The 15,096-nt window shown below is 38.1% G+C and overlaps 1 protein-coding gene across 1 annotated transcript in view; it reads left to right on the top strand.

Moving 5' to 3' along the window:
• Positions 1 to 375: 375 nt before the first annotated feature.
• SLCO1A2 (solute carrier organic anion transporter family member 1A2) overlaps positions 376 to 15,096 on the top strand; it is a 55,430-nt gene continuing 40,709 nt past the window's right edge. The window contains exons 1-5 of the mRNA XM_029205870.1: positions 376 to 435; positions 7,181 to 7,370; positions 7,716 to 7,837; positions 12,698 to 12,839; positions 14,838 to 14,970. Coding sequence (XP_029061703.1) covers positions 7,778 to 7,837; positions 12,698 to 12,839; positions 14,838 to 14,970 — 335 coding nt within the window. The 5' untranslated portion in view covers positions 376 to 435; positions 7,181 to 7,370; positions 7,716 to 7,777. The remainder of the gene's footprint in view (positions 436 to 7,180; positions 7,371 to 7,715; positions 7,838 to 12,697; positions 12,840 to 14,837; positions 14,971 to 15,096) is intronic.

The following is a 15,096-nucleotide window of genomic DNA, read 5'->3' as shown; positions in this document are numbered from 1 at the left end:
ATTCTCCCACGTAAGTTGTCCCTGGATCACGGGACCCTGGCAGTGCCGGGCTCGGAAGCGGGGTGTGAATAGTGACCTGTGCTCGCACACAGGCTTCTTGCTGGCGGCAGCAGCAGCCTTAGCGTCTCATGCCCGTGTCTGGGGTCCGCGCTTTTAGCTGCGGCTCGCGCCCGTCTCTGGAGCTCCTTTAAGCAGCGCTCTGAATCCCTTCTCCTCGCGCACCAGGAAACAAAGAGGGAAGAAAAAGTCTCTTGTCTCTTCAGCAGGTCCAGACTTTTCCCCGGACTCCCTCCCGGCCAGCCGTGGCGCACTAACCCCTTCAGGCTGTGTTCACGCCGCCAACGCCAGTCCTCTCCCGGCGCTCCGACGGAAGCCCGAGCCTCAGCTCCCAGCCCCGCCCGCCCCGGCGGGTGAGCAGACAAGCCTCTCGGGCTGGTGAGTGCCGGTCGGCCCCGATCCTCTGTGCGGGAATCTCTCCGCTTTGCCCTCCGCACCCCTGTTGCTGTGCTGTCCTCCGCGGCACCGAAGCTTTCCCCCTCCGCCACCCGCAGTCTCCGCCCGCGAAGGGGCTTCCTAGTGTGTGGAAATCTTTCCTCCTTCTCGGCTCCCTCCCACTGGTGCAGGTACCGTCCCTATCCTTTTGTCTCTGTTTATTCTTTTTTCTTTTGCCCTACCCAGGTACTTGGGGTGTTTCTTGCCTTTTGGGAGGTCTGAGGTCTTCTGCCAGCGTTCAGTAGGTGTTCTATAGGAGTTGTTCCTCATATAGATGTATTTCTGGTGTATCTGTGGGGAGGAAGGTGATCTCCGTGTCTTACTCTTCCGCCATTTTCCCGGAAGCCCTCATTGTAGTTTTGATTTGCATTTCTCTAATGATTAATGATGTTGAGCATTCTTTCATGTGTTTGTTGGCAATCTGTATATCTTCTTTGGAGAAATGTTGTCATAAGATTTTATGATAACTAAATGAATTGGCAACTCTAAAGCTTCTAAAACTGTGTCTGGACTATAGCAAGTAGTATATAATGTGTTTATGTTGTATTATTATCTCCAGTTATATATAGTTTTACAAAAATAGTGTCACATTTTATGTAATATATTAGGGTTTGTGTTTTTCTAATCTGGTCATAGCCCTTTAGGACAATCTGCTTCTACATGCTTTTCTTGTATGTTGGAGTCTTTGAGAGTGTCCAATCAATAAATACCAATAAGTACCAGTGCCCCCCCATCCTAACTGTGAATCAATTGAAAAATAAGAGACACGTATGACACACAGATTTCAAAACATCACTTCTAGCACTGACAAGCTGATGTGAGGGAATGTGCCTTATTTCTGCTGGCAAGCAGGCTTTCTTACAGTTAACCTCCAAATAGATCAACCTCCCCACATCAGCCTTCTCCACATGGAGTGAGTGAGGGTATGGAAAGGAAGGACATGTCATGCTCATGGAATTCCATCTATATAGAAGGAAATAATAAGAATGAGGAATAATAATATTATCCTTTTCCCTTTTTCTCCTCCCACCATGGAAAAGTTTTCCTTCTGACTTTAATGTACTGTTTTTACTCTGCTTGTTGAAGCATTTTAACAAAGCACTTAGTGGTAATTGAGACTATGCATCTCGAATTTCTTTGGACATTTTCCCCACATATAACTTAAATAAGAGAGCTAGATATACCTTGGTAAGTGAAGATTTGGTGACAATGGCTGTGTTTTACCTGATGTGAAAGCAGTTGGTTAATATATCTGACCAGTTAAAAATCAGTTGATTTGATGACAAAATCTCATTTGGTATCACATAGAGATTGCAGGGACTGCATATGTAATGTCAAGAGCTGGCCAATTATGCACACTAGTTAAATCTCCTGAATCTTCTGTTACTGAGAATAAAAAGAGCATTAAGGATTGAAGGTATAATATCAATAACATCGATAGGTACCCTTCACTGAATGTTGATTGTGTGCTAGCGTCATATTACACACTTCTTATGTATTATCTTATTTAATTTTATTGCAACTGATTGTTGTTGTCGTGGTCACTTGTATTGGGCCCTCTGATCATTTCTGTCCTCCATGGGACTGACTTCAGAAAATTAAAGTTTCCAGGTTCCCTTGCATCTGATTTCCAGTTAGGTTGTCAGTGGGAGGTACTGGTGTGAGACTGGGGTTGTAGAGGGGAAAAGCCATTTCTCCAGCTCCATGCATTAAGTGGTGCCTCTGGTAGTGGCTCGAGCTCCTGCAACCCAGCCCTTTTCCCTTTCTGATACATTCTCAGGAGTGAGAGAGACTTGCCACTGACATAAATCCCTGGGTTACCCACCGTCTGCCCAGTTTGGCTTTTTAACTCTTCCGATGCCTTTAGAACTAGTTTCCCGTAATTAAATCCTCTATTGAACTACCTGTCACGGGTTCTGTTTTCTTGTCTGAACCTTGATTTATGTAAAGATAGAGATTATATTCATTGTATGGGTAGATTAAGTGACTTGTACAGAATCACACAACTAGTTTAAAAACAGGCTTTCAGGGCTTCCCTGGTGGTGCAGTGGTTGAGAGTCCGCCTGCCGATGCAGGGCACACGGGTTCGTGCCCCGGTCCGGGAAGATCCCATGTGCCGCGGAGCGGCTGGGCCCGTGAGCCATGGCTGCCGGGCCTGCGCGTCCGGAGCCTGTGGTCCGCAACGGGAGAGGCCACAACAGTGAGAGGCCCGTGTACCACGGAAAAAAAAAACAAACAGGCTTTCAAACCAGTAGTGACTCCTTACGAAGCCCAAGTCCTTAAACTACTATGCTGTATCGAAATGATATTCCAAGTGAATGTCCAAATAAATACTTTTCATGAATTGCTTATTTTTATTACTTAGTTCAAATTGTCTGCATGATGGCACGAAGCAGCTATTATTATCCTTTAATTGTCTATCTCTCCCATTAGCTTGTGAGACTGCTTGAGAGCAAGCACATATGTTATTCATCTTTGTAGTCTTAGCACCAACTACTGTGCTTGGAATGTAGTAGAGCCTTAATAAATATTTGTGGAATGAATGAATAATAATCACTGTCATTTACAGAGCGACTATTTCATTCCAGCAAGCATACTAGGGGTCTTATGTAAAATTTATAACTCAGTCTTCATAACAATCTTGCAAGGTAGGCATAAATATTCCAACATCATAGGTAAGGGAAAATAGGGTCAGAGTTTAAACAATTCACAACTAAACTAGAATTAAACCCAAGCTAACTGGGCTTTAAAGTCTGACCTTTTGTCTACATCTAGCTGCTTCCATTAGTATGAAGGAACAAATATATAAATAATTGGGTTGGAAAAAAATCTAACATCTTATTGGATTTCCAGTTATTAGAGGAACTTCATAAACAGGTGAAGTCTTATCTCTATGAGAAGAAAGAGGAATTCTGTATTTTCTTGCCATAATTAAATGAAGAAACAAGTTTTTGTATCTCAAACTATGCCTATTCAGGCAAAAGGAAGAGAAATTGGGATAATAATCTGAAATATGGAATGGTTTAAATTGCCAATGTGGAAAACATTGGCTATTCCCATAATTACCTAATCATTCTCTAGAGTTACTTGGCATGAGATGTAACCCTGGTGATATTCACAACTAGCTCTCCTAAAGACTTAGAAGTCAGGTTTTAGCTTTACTTTTCCATGTCTTGGTTTATTATCCAGCACGAGCCAGTAATTTTCCAAAGTACCTGGGTAGGTATTTTTATTGCTGGATTGCTGATGATGGTTTTCACTTGTGTTTCTCTGTGTTCCATACTTTGCTTTGCATGGTAAAATCATATGCATGAGTCTATGGCCCAGTTAAGTTTCTCCCTTAGTTTTACCAGAGTGATGCATTTCTAGTAACTCCTCTGAGCTTGGACTTAAAATAATACCTATATTTGTAAGGCTGATTTGCAGAATCCATGTCTTATTCTTTGAGTTCTGATGAAAAGTAACTAATAGAAGCAAAATAATTTGGTAGGCGTCATACAAAGAGTCATTGTTAATTCTCCATGTGCTTCTTTGGCACATACTTGCTTGGTTTGGTGTTGGTTGAAATTATTTCAGCTGGATACCACCAAGAGGCTGTTCTCTTCTTGCAGAGCTAGGAGCCATTTGAAGATTCTGGAAATAATTTTCATAAGATCTTTGCTGGCGTGACCCTATCTTTTATCCCAGGGAAAGGACGTTCTCCTAAATCTTCTTCATGTATGTACTACTAGTTTTGCCATGATAAAGTAAAGCCTTTATTTTGTTAATTCAATAGGAGAGATTAATATAAAATTAAATGTAGGCATTTTCCCAGGTGATTTATAATCATAAAAGCTATGTCTATGTATTTAATACTGGGGAAATAACACAATAAGACCGTTTATTTGTTTGATAAAAAATTGTATTCTCTTGTCGTTGAGACACATCATTAAGGACTGGAAACCAAGGGGTGTCAAAAACCCGAGAGTGTTGCTGTTGCATGGGTGTAGAGTTTCAGTCATGCAAGACGAAAAAGTTCTAGAAATCCACTAACCAAAAGTGTGCAGGGAGTGAACAATTCTGTAATGTGCTTTTACCACAATTAAAACAAAAATAAAAACAAACACAGAAAGCAGAGTCGTGACCAGTAGACATGGAAGAAACCCAACTACATTTGTGCTGAAGAATTATCTGCTCCCATTTGAATGTCGAGAAGGAGTTAGAGAAATAAACTGATTCTCTGCTTCATAAAACTGCAGCAAGTCGTTTTCATTAGCAGTGATGACTGATGGAGATTGTCGATGATGCTGTGATCCCAGGAGCAGAAGTTACCGTGTAAACAAAGCTGTGCTGACAAAAGGGGACTGTTCACAAAGCTGACACTAGCGCGGCGTTGAGAATATGAAGAAACAACGTGTGCATTCGCTGATTTGGGGCCAAGGTGCTCAGTAATGATTGTGACATTAACTATTGGAATTTACAAATTTTAAGTAAAAAGAATAGATCTTATTCATTCATTTATTTATTTTCCTCCACTAAAATTTTTCAAAAGTATCTGAAAAGCTAAAATGTTTTCACTGTATAAGTTGGCAAATTAAGGAAAGTTTAGTGTTAATTGAATCGCATTTAATTCTTTCCAAGTGCTTAGCTTTAAACACTACAGTGAAAAGACAACTGTTTAAAAACTTCTTTCAGGGCTGGAAACACATTTTGAAACAAACCTTTGAGACATGATGATAAAACCTGCACAATATCACAATGCATAGAAGGAAAAACAGAATTCCCTGATGTGGTGATTTTCTGTGTTACCAACTCCAACTTCTATGCCTCCTCAGGTATATAGGAAAAATAGGCATTTAGAATAGGGATTTTTTTTTTTTTTTACATCTTTATTGGAGTATAATTGCTTTACAATGGTGTGTTAGTTTCTGCTTCATAACAAAGTGAATCAGTTATATATATATACGTACGCTCCCATATCTCTTCCCTCTTGCGTCTCCCACCCTCCCTATCCCACCCCTCTAGGTGGTCACAGAGCACCGAGCTGATCTCCCTGTGCTATGCGGATGCTTCGCACTAGCTATCTGTTTTACGTTTGGTAGTGTATATATGTCCATGCCACTCTCTCACTTTATCACAGCTTACCCTTCCCCCTCCCCATATCCTCAAGTCCATTCTCTAGTAGGTCTGTGTCTTTATTCCTGTCTTACCCCTAGGTTCTTCATGACATTTTTTTTTCTTAAATTCCATATATATGTGTTAGCATACGGTATTTGTCTCTCTCTGTCTGACTTACTTCACTCTGTATGACAGACTCTAGGTCTATCCACCTCATTACAAATAGCTCAATTTCGTTTCTTTTTATGGCTGAGTAATATTCCATTGCATATATGTGCCACATCTTTATCCATTCATCCGATGATGGACACTTAGGTGAATAGGGATGTTTTTAGCCACTAAGATGAGTGAAGACAACTTTGATACCAAGAGGAATATGTTATCTCCCTCTCTTATCATTTGACTGGGTAGCTATATTGAGCTCTAATATATTGAAATATAAGCAGGCGGGAGCGGGGGAAGAAAAAACATAAGGGAGAGAGATTGAGTTCTAACTGTACAAGAAGGAAAAACTGAGAGCAGTTGAGAGGTTTATGATAAAACTAGAGGTATTAGAGATGAAGACCAAAACATAGCAGTTTCCACTCTTTTGAAAAATTATCCTATTCTATGGGTTTTTCTAAAACTAGTGTTATGTACTTGCACTATACTTAAGGTGGCTTGGAATTTTATGGGAGGGATTTCAGCTTGAGTTCATTTGTATTGTCATTCAGAATTGCCAAGAGTGGTCTCTCATAATTTTCACTTATGACCTATGGATTTTTTTCACCACTTACATACCAAACAATTTGTATTTGATCATACACTGTCCAGTTCTATTCCAATGTGTTTATTGAAACGTTTTACCTTTGCCAATAAAAGTATGATTTCCTTGGGATCTGGGTCTCTCTTTCACAGAGCCTTATACTTCTCTACCTAGTTTATATTGTCTGTAGGACAACTTGTCTGTCTTGTTCACTGCTGAAATCCTGTGCTTAGCACAATGACTGGCATATTGTAGACTTCGGATAGATATTTGTTGTCTTCATAAAAGAATGAGTAAAGAGAATTAAGCTCATACATAATTGTTCAGTGGCTATTTCCTTAATGTGTATAGGGGAGTGGGATTCAGGTTTTAAAAATTAGTGCCATTTGGGATATTGTTAAATGGATATTGTTCAGAGGATTTTAATCAATTAACCCTGGGGATACTGTTAAGATAGCATCTGGCAACTTGAAGTAGATTTACTAGATTAAATATAGTCAGAGTGAAATACTTTGGTTTTAGTACAAAATATTGCCCTAATTTCAAGAAACGAAATAGACAAAATCTTTGACAAAGGGTTAGTAGAATTTAATAGAGTTTAAATCATCTTTTTGTTTTAGATATAACACACTTTACATATAAAAATGTGTACCTATATATTATATATACACATAGACACACATATATCTGTATTTATTATATATGTATACATATAGGTTTCCACTTCTATGTTTGATCTTCTCTGAAACCTCACTTCTTAACTTGCAGGATTCTTTTCCAGATCATAGAATTATTTGTTATTTTTACTTAGGCGATTTCCATGATTAAAATTCCATGTCTCCCCAGGTTCCTGTGTATCAGCAGTGCCCCAGAAAGCGTTTCCCTTCCTGAGACTCCAGGGAAGTCTTGGAACACAAAGAACTTGAAGAGGGAGCCTGGCCAAATAGAGATTTTTGAGCCTTTGTAGCCTTGCTAAAGCAGATTATTAGTACAAACAAAATCAAAGTCTGTGTGTTCCTAAAAGCAGCATTTTCATGTAAGTCCAAGGAACTCACTTTAGTTTTATTTGCTTTGGCTAAAGAAATGAAAAGCTTTGTTTTAACCACGTGGGCACTATTTTGCAAGGGGATCATAACAAATTGTTCTAATCTTTAATTTCACTAAAGAGTTACTACAGTGATTTGATGTAACTTTTTCAATGGAAAATTAACAACTAAATCTTTTCTAACGTCATTGTTTTCTAGATATGAATCAGAAGCTTCCTAGGTATTTTTGTAACACAATGGATTCTGATTCTGTTATTCAGATTCAGTGTTTTCTTCAAAAGAATGACGCTTTATGACTTTGCCAGCAATTTAATAGATTTTTGTCTTCTTTAAAGAATAGAACTAAGAAATATCAAGATTTAAAGCATAAATACCTTGGAACACTCAGAAGAGCAACATGGGAGAAACTGAGAAAAGAATTGAAACTCATAGAATAAGATGTCTTTCCAAGTTGAAGGTATGGATGGATATATGTATATGTACCATATATATTTTTTTAAACCGAGACCTTGTAAAGTTGCTTATATCTTCATGTATTAATCTAATAATAATGTCATTCTACCTGATATATTGATAAGTTCTTGCTTTAATGAAGGTGGTTTGTAACTGAGGGTGTGTCTAAATAGGATTATTGATTCAGGCAATTTCATCAGACATAGTTTTGAGGGATTTAAATGGAAGACAGGATCTTAAACACTTTCAAGTACACATTATATTACAGTAGGATTTAATATCCTGGATCAAAGGCCAATTTAACGTTCACCCTTCTGGGGCTTCTAAGTCAGAGGAGTATGGAGGTCTCTCCTGGAAAATGGTTCACTGGACAGAAATGCTTTGTTGATCTGTATTCAGTGATGCCTTCACAATGACCCACTAAAACAAATGTTTACTTCAAGCTCTGGCAACATACCAATCATTCTTTATAAGAAAAATGCCCATTTTGTTAGCGGTTTCTGGTATTCTTGACTATTTCAGAGCAAATTCTTTTTGCATAGCCTCAAAGCTGTTTTGCTTTCAAACAAAATTTAAATTTATTTTAAACCAAGGAATCTGGATAATTGTCTTGATTCCACAGCTAGTGCCTGCAAGTGGTTTCCAAACTATGACACTGCCACCAGTTTCCTTCCTATCAAAAGTTTGTTTTCTCTTTATACATATGTAGGAAAGATCTACACATGTACTGGAAAGGGGAGAATCATGATATAGAGCTAGAAAATTACTTTTGCCTGAAATGCTCTGTTAATTATATATTTTAAAAATCCCCTTAAATTATTCCTAATTCTCATGTCCATCTCCTAACATTGAGGGGTTAAAAATAAGGACTGAGGCCCAGGCTTGGTTTATGTCGAGTTCAACTACTGACTTGCTGTGTGACCTCAGAGAGGTTGCTTAACCTCCTTGTGGCTCAGTTTTCTCATCTGAAAGGGGTAACAACAGTACTCATCCATAGAATGTTTTTCTTTTTACAGCCTTCAAACAATGACTGGAATATTGTAAACATTCAATAAATATTAGCTATTATTAATAATAGCATTTGTGGATAAAGGTCAAGTATTATTTATAAACAATTGGTCCTTAATTTTTTATGACTGGAGTTTGGCAGGACTAGGTATTGATCTGAAATGAGATAGCAAAATACTGCAAGCACAAGTTTATCAGGTAAAAGTAAGAGACAATTGCTTCATAATTAGCCGGGTTTCTCTGTTTCTCTGACCTTAGACATATGCTCATTAAGCAACATTTTTAGAAGGTATCAAAGGACTGTCTTCAACAAATTTGCTTCAAACTCTGGGGCATTATTAAAAGCTGGTAGGACTAGCTTTATAAATATAGAGGTTATTTTGCACTAGACATGAGTCACAATAGCCACTGGTTGCTTTCACTCTATGAAGAAAACCGTACAGGTTAGGAAGCCCATCTAACTGTTTCAGGAAAAGCACTGGGATCATGATTTATCTAGTTTCCTCTCTTAAAGTGTTAAATAAAAGAAATTATTCTCTCAAACATGATTTGTACTTTATTTGATAGGCCTTGCTTGCTTTTAAATATAAAATCTGAATTATAAAACCATGTGAAAATTGTTTACTCTCAACATTGTGCTCTGAAAAGATTTACATTGTGATGAGAGACAGAATTTCTACAACTGGTATTTAATATAAAAGGATAAATAGCTAGAAATATAGTTATACTATCTTGGCAGTTATATAACGATATGAATTTTTTTTTTTTTTTTTGCGGTACGCGGGCCTCTCACTGTTGTGGCCTCTCCCGTTGCGGAGCACAGGCTCCGGACGCGCAGGCTCAGCGGCCATGGCTCACAGGCCCAGCCGCTCCGCGGCATGTGGGATCTTCCCGGACCAGGGCACGAACCCGTGTCCCCTGCATCAGCAGGCAGACTCTCAACCACTGCGCCACCAGGGAAGCCCCACGATGTGAATTTTGACTCATATTGAGCTTGATATTTAAATTTCCCAGGTCTTTTCCACATACATTTCTATTCAGATTTCCCCAAACTAATTGGTACAGATAACTTTTGGTTTAGGTGTATTTAATCCTATTGAATTTCATCTTATATACAGCTTATTTTCAGCAGTGACTACTTCTACAAGATGTTTTTGAATACTGATTCTGTCATTCATTCAGTAAACTTGTACTGGATGCCTACTGTTTGTGAGGCATTCACTAGACCCCGAAGATACGAAGGTAAATAATATATGGGCCCTATCATCGAGTTGTTCACAGTATAGTGAGGGAGAAGGTTATAGGCATCCAAACACATAAATAACGTGCACTGTGGGGAATTCCCTGGCAGTCCAGTGGTTAGGACTCTGGGCTTCTACTTCAGGGGCAAGGGTTCAATCCCTGGTCAGGGAACTAAGATCCTGCATGTCACATGGCACGGCCAAACAGATAAACAAATAGCCAAACAGATAAATAAATAAAGTCCTTAAAAAAAAATGAAGTGCACTGTGCTGAGGGCTGTAATAGAGGCAGGCACACAGCAGGGTGGGGAGATAGGGAGTGAGTGGTCAAGGCTACCTGGGAAGTAGAAAGACACCACAGTAGAAATAATGATAGAGTTGAGTTTTAAATATTGAGCATATATTTATCAGATGCACAAGGTGAAGAAAAACATTGCAAGTGGAGGACCACCTGTAAAAGAGATGTAAAGTGGCTTGATGAATTCAAAGAACTATAAATAGAACATTATGTTTAGGGACAAGCGGCAAGAGATCATAACAAGGTATATACGAGGTTTTATTTGCCATCTAAGAAGTAGGGATTTTTGTTTATGGGAAGCCACTAAAAAGTTTCAAGAAGTGGAGTCACATGCTAAATATGCATTTTATTCATTTGTTTGACAAACATTTATTAAGCTCCAAATTAGTGGTGGCAGGAGGTGGAAGGGAGATTGGAGGTGGGAAAGACTAGAGGAGACTAAAAAATGATTGCAGTTGTCTAAGATAAACAGTGTATACATTTGAGAGACTTCAGCATCTGGGTGGTAGTTAAAGCCATGAGAATAAGTGAGATTTCCTAGGGAGAGCGTATATAGCAAAAAGTGGAGGGTATGAGACAAAAGCCTGAGAAGAGAAGACTGGATAGAAAGAATCTAGAGATAGGTGGAGATATAGGTATGCATGGGGGGAGGGGAGGGAATTTCAGGAAGAAAAGAATGATTAATGATCTTAAATGACTCCGAGATATCAAGTTAGCTGAGGACTGAGAAGTACCTATTGGATTTGGAAATCAGGAAGTTGTTTATGACCTTTTATAGAGTAGCTTCAAGAGAGGCTAGACTGTAGTAGACTGAAGGGTGAGTGGAAGGTTCGTGTAGGCAATGAATCTAGACTATTCTTCCAAACAGTTTGATGGTAGCTGGAGCTACCATCAGGGATGAGGGAAGATTTTTAGGACAGAAATGTCTTGGATATATTTATAAGTTAGTGGGGAGAGAGGCAGTAAAGAGTATGAGGATGAAAATAGAGGAGGGGGTCAACAATTGATGAATCAGGATCTCAGCAATGGGAAGAATGTATTCCAGAGCATGGCTGGAGGGAGTTTCTTATACAGAAGGAGGGATACATCCTTTTAAGATAGGAGGGAAATTGGAGGGGTAGGGAGGGTAAATTTGAAGGTGAAGTTGCTGAGATCATTTGCTGGTCAAGAAGAGCACGGGGCTGAGTTGGAGACTGACAAAAAGAAAAGATTGTGAATAATCTTGAAGGGAGTGTACAAAGTGCAGTATAAATTGTGGGGTTGGTTCAAGATTGAGAAATTGGAAGATGGAGCGGTGAGGATTTTATGGATATGAGTGTACTGGCTGGAGAGTAAATCGAATGGTCTCTCAGGATGGAAGTGTCATCAGGAAATGGAAAAGCCCTATGGCATAGGATTGGAGACTACCATTCAGGCTGACATAAATATATTTATCTATAATTTGTTGACTTTAAAGCAGTAATTAATCTACCTAACTTCTGATTACCCAGTATACAATGCTCCTTTTTCAAATCCCTTACTAAGACCTAAATCTTTTCACTTCCAATTTAATAAAACTATCAAAATTTTAACTTTTTAGTAAAACCATACTTTCTGCTGATCACAATGGTTCTGTCTGTTAAGTTGTCCTTGATTTTTTTGTTACAGATGGTGTCAGCCTGACTGCTGTCTGGAGTTATATCAATACCTAGGAAGTGTGATTCAATATGCAGAAATTTATTGTACTGTATTCATATTCATTTATCATAGCAAGTACCTGTTCAGTTTAGAAACGTTTTTGTATGGTTTATAATTAAAATATTGCTTTAAATAAATTAACTGTCAATGAGTAGCAATAGAATGTTGTATAAATTGCATATTACTTTGTTCGAGAGAACTTAAGCAAATTTGCTACTTTCAGAAATAATGTCTTTGTGTAACGTCACATTCCTTTTTAAAAATTAACATACACATATTCTTTTGTACTACAGATAGTGTTGCAATGCTGAAGATCAATTTAAATCGTTTGCTACATGTTATTTAGAATGATTACTTGCTTCTTTGTATGTATAAGACGTGCCCATAAAATAATGAGGCTACAAATGACCTGCACAATTCAATATCACTAATCAATTAGTCCCACTTTGGATTTTCAAAGAGAGAACATAGTATGGAAGACCAGAAGAAGAGATCACTTTAAAAGCTTCTTCCAAATACAAGAGTTACTTGAGCTGGAGACAATCAGTCTTTTGATAGAAGATATTTTGCCAACGGGTGACAAATGTATAATTTAAAAATAAATTTTTCATATGTTTTCTTGCACTTTTTTTCTCCCTAGATGTTTCTGTTGGCAATAACATGTGCGTATGTATCCAAAACACTATCCGGATCTTATATGAATTCCATGCTCACACAAATAGAGAGACAATTCAACATCCCAACATCTCTAGTTGGATTTATTAATGGAAGCTTTGAGATTGGTAATGAATTATTTTTCCATTACTTCTTTTTATACATTATTTTATCCAGGGAGCTAGTCTGAATTTTACTTTCCTTATTTTCCGCTTTGTACCGTTTAACTGACTGAATGTATTTTCTAAAATGACTTAAATAGCCTAGCTCACTTTCGAATATGTTGAGAAACAATTCATTTCAATATTATCCCTGAATAACACTTAAACATCGTCACATATCCCATCACGGGACTTTTTATTCTAATAGTTAATTTTTTTAATTCTAATAGTCCTTTGGTTAGCTAGCATGAGTAGCAGAGTGTTTAGAGTACTAATATTTAATCTATTATTTGATAACACTTAGAGCTTTATTTTCATGTTTAGAAGATATCATGGGAAACAAAGGAATATGTTTTCAAAAAAAAAAAGCAAATATTTCTCTTCTCCTATTGTTTCTGGGAGGTTGACAATTCTCCTTTCTAAGTGCAGAGGGAGGAAGAAACAGCTTTCACATCTTGCTGAATTTATTTCAGAAACAGCTTTTAGGGAAGAATAAAGCCTTTTCTTAGGCTCTGATTTTTGTGGCCGACTGGGAAGATGTGAGGACAGAGAGAAAGAATGAAGGAGGGAAAGATTTCTTCTGTGAACAAACCCGCAGAGAAATACAAATGTCACTCCTTTACAGTTTTGTAATGGCTTTTACTTCCTTCAAGAGGAAAGTTGCCTTTAATATTTTTAATCAGTATCTGAAAGAAAAATTAGGACGGGATAGAGGCAAAACTGAAGCAGGTGTTGCTTGATCTTGTCTACTAGTGCCCAGCTCTCTCAGACCTCATTCTGTGCCACCCGTTTGCTGGCTATGGAGATCCTGGCTATGGAGTCAGAAGTCACTCCTTGTAGAGTCCCTGTGTAAACTCACCTCGCAGTCTAATGGAGGGCATAGGTGCCAAATAATTTAACTGAATGCAGTAAGTTTGGTGACATAGGTATATGCAATGTCCTATAGGAACACAGAGGAGGGACACAACCTCACTTAAGGAAGATAGGCTCTTGAAGTAAAAAGTTTTCTGGGTGACGAAACAGGGTTAGATAAGTGTGAAGAGAATTCCAATAGAAGAAGAAGCGTAATGTTGAAACAGCATGGTAGCTTGTGTAGGAAGCAACATTCAGCCCAGTGTATGGACTGGCCACACTTCAGGTGGCAATTCCTAGAATATAGGTCTGGAGAAATGGGCAGGGGTGAGAAATGGACTATTGGAGAGCTTCGTGTGTGTGTGCTATAGATCTTACCTTTTATCCTCTAGGTAATGGAGAGTCACTAAGAGATGGGCAGAGGTTATTAACATTTCTGTGTCAAGGACCTCTTTGGCAATCTGATGCCATATAATCTCAGAATAATGTAATTGTGTAAAATAAAAACCCTAAGGGTACAAAGGAAGTCAATTATACTGAAATAAAATTATCAAAATATTAAAAGCAGCTTATATAATAATTGTACTTCTTACCATCACATTAAATAACAGTATCTACACTAATTTTGAAGTAATCATTGGTGTCAATAATATTTTGAAGTATCTGCAACAACTGTAATGTCGTATGCAAATACCTGTAACTTCTGTTGGTGATAATTGATGACAAAATCATACATACTGTTAATACTAATGTAGTTTGTGTCTACTTTCACAGTCAAAGGAAATACTAATATTAAGTTACTGAAAATAAAGATGCAATTTTTTTTCTCACTCAAGTTCATGGAGGACCTGATTTCTATCCATGGACTCCTTTGGGGTTTATAGATAGCAGGTCAAGAACCTCTGTTAAAAGACATTGTGAAACAGAGCTCTCCCTCAGGGCAGGGGTTGCGTCCTATTCATTTATTATTTCATGCATCCCTAGCACCAATCCCAGTATTTCAGATATTTATTATACAATAAATGCTGGATAGTCAATGATTGGTTGAGGCTGTTAATTTAGACTTTGTTCATACTAATTGAAATATTCATTTTTCACATCAATTTTTTCTAGGAAATCTTTTGTTGATTATATTTGTGAGTTATTTTGGAACTAAACTGCATAGACCTATAATGATTGGTGTTGGATGTGTGGTTATGGGCCTTGGGTGTTTCTTACAATCACTACCTCATTTCCTCATGGACCGGTAAGTACTGCAGTCTCTGATGATTTCTTTAGGTGCAACTTTCTGCAGGAAATAAGCTTGGATTTCTTTCTAGGAACAATGCTCCTAAAGACACAGAGCGCTGTAATAGAAACTGCAAGGTTCAGA

The sequence above is a fragment of the Monodon monoceros genome, unplaced genomic scaffold (assembly GCF_005190385.1).
Source record: "Monodon monoceros isolate NGI ecotype Baffin Bay Population unplaced genomic scaffold, NGI_Narwhal_1 Super_Scaffold_6, whole genome shotgun sequence".
NCBI classification, from domain to species: Eukaryota; Metazoa; Chordata; class Mammalia; order Artiodactyla; family Monodontidae; genus Monodon; species Monodon monoceros.
The sequence above is the reverse complement of the archived record's forward strand: the minus strand, read 5'-3'. Positions and strand labels throughout refer to the sequence as shown.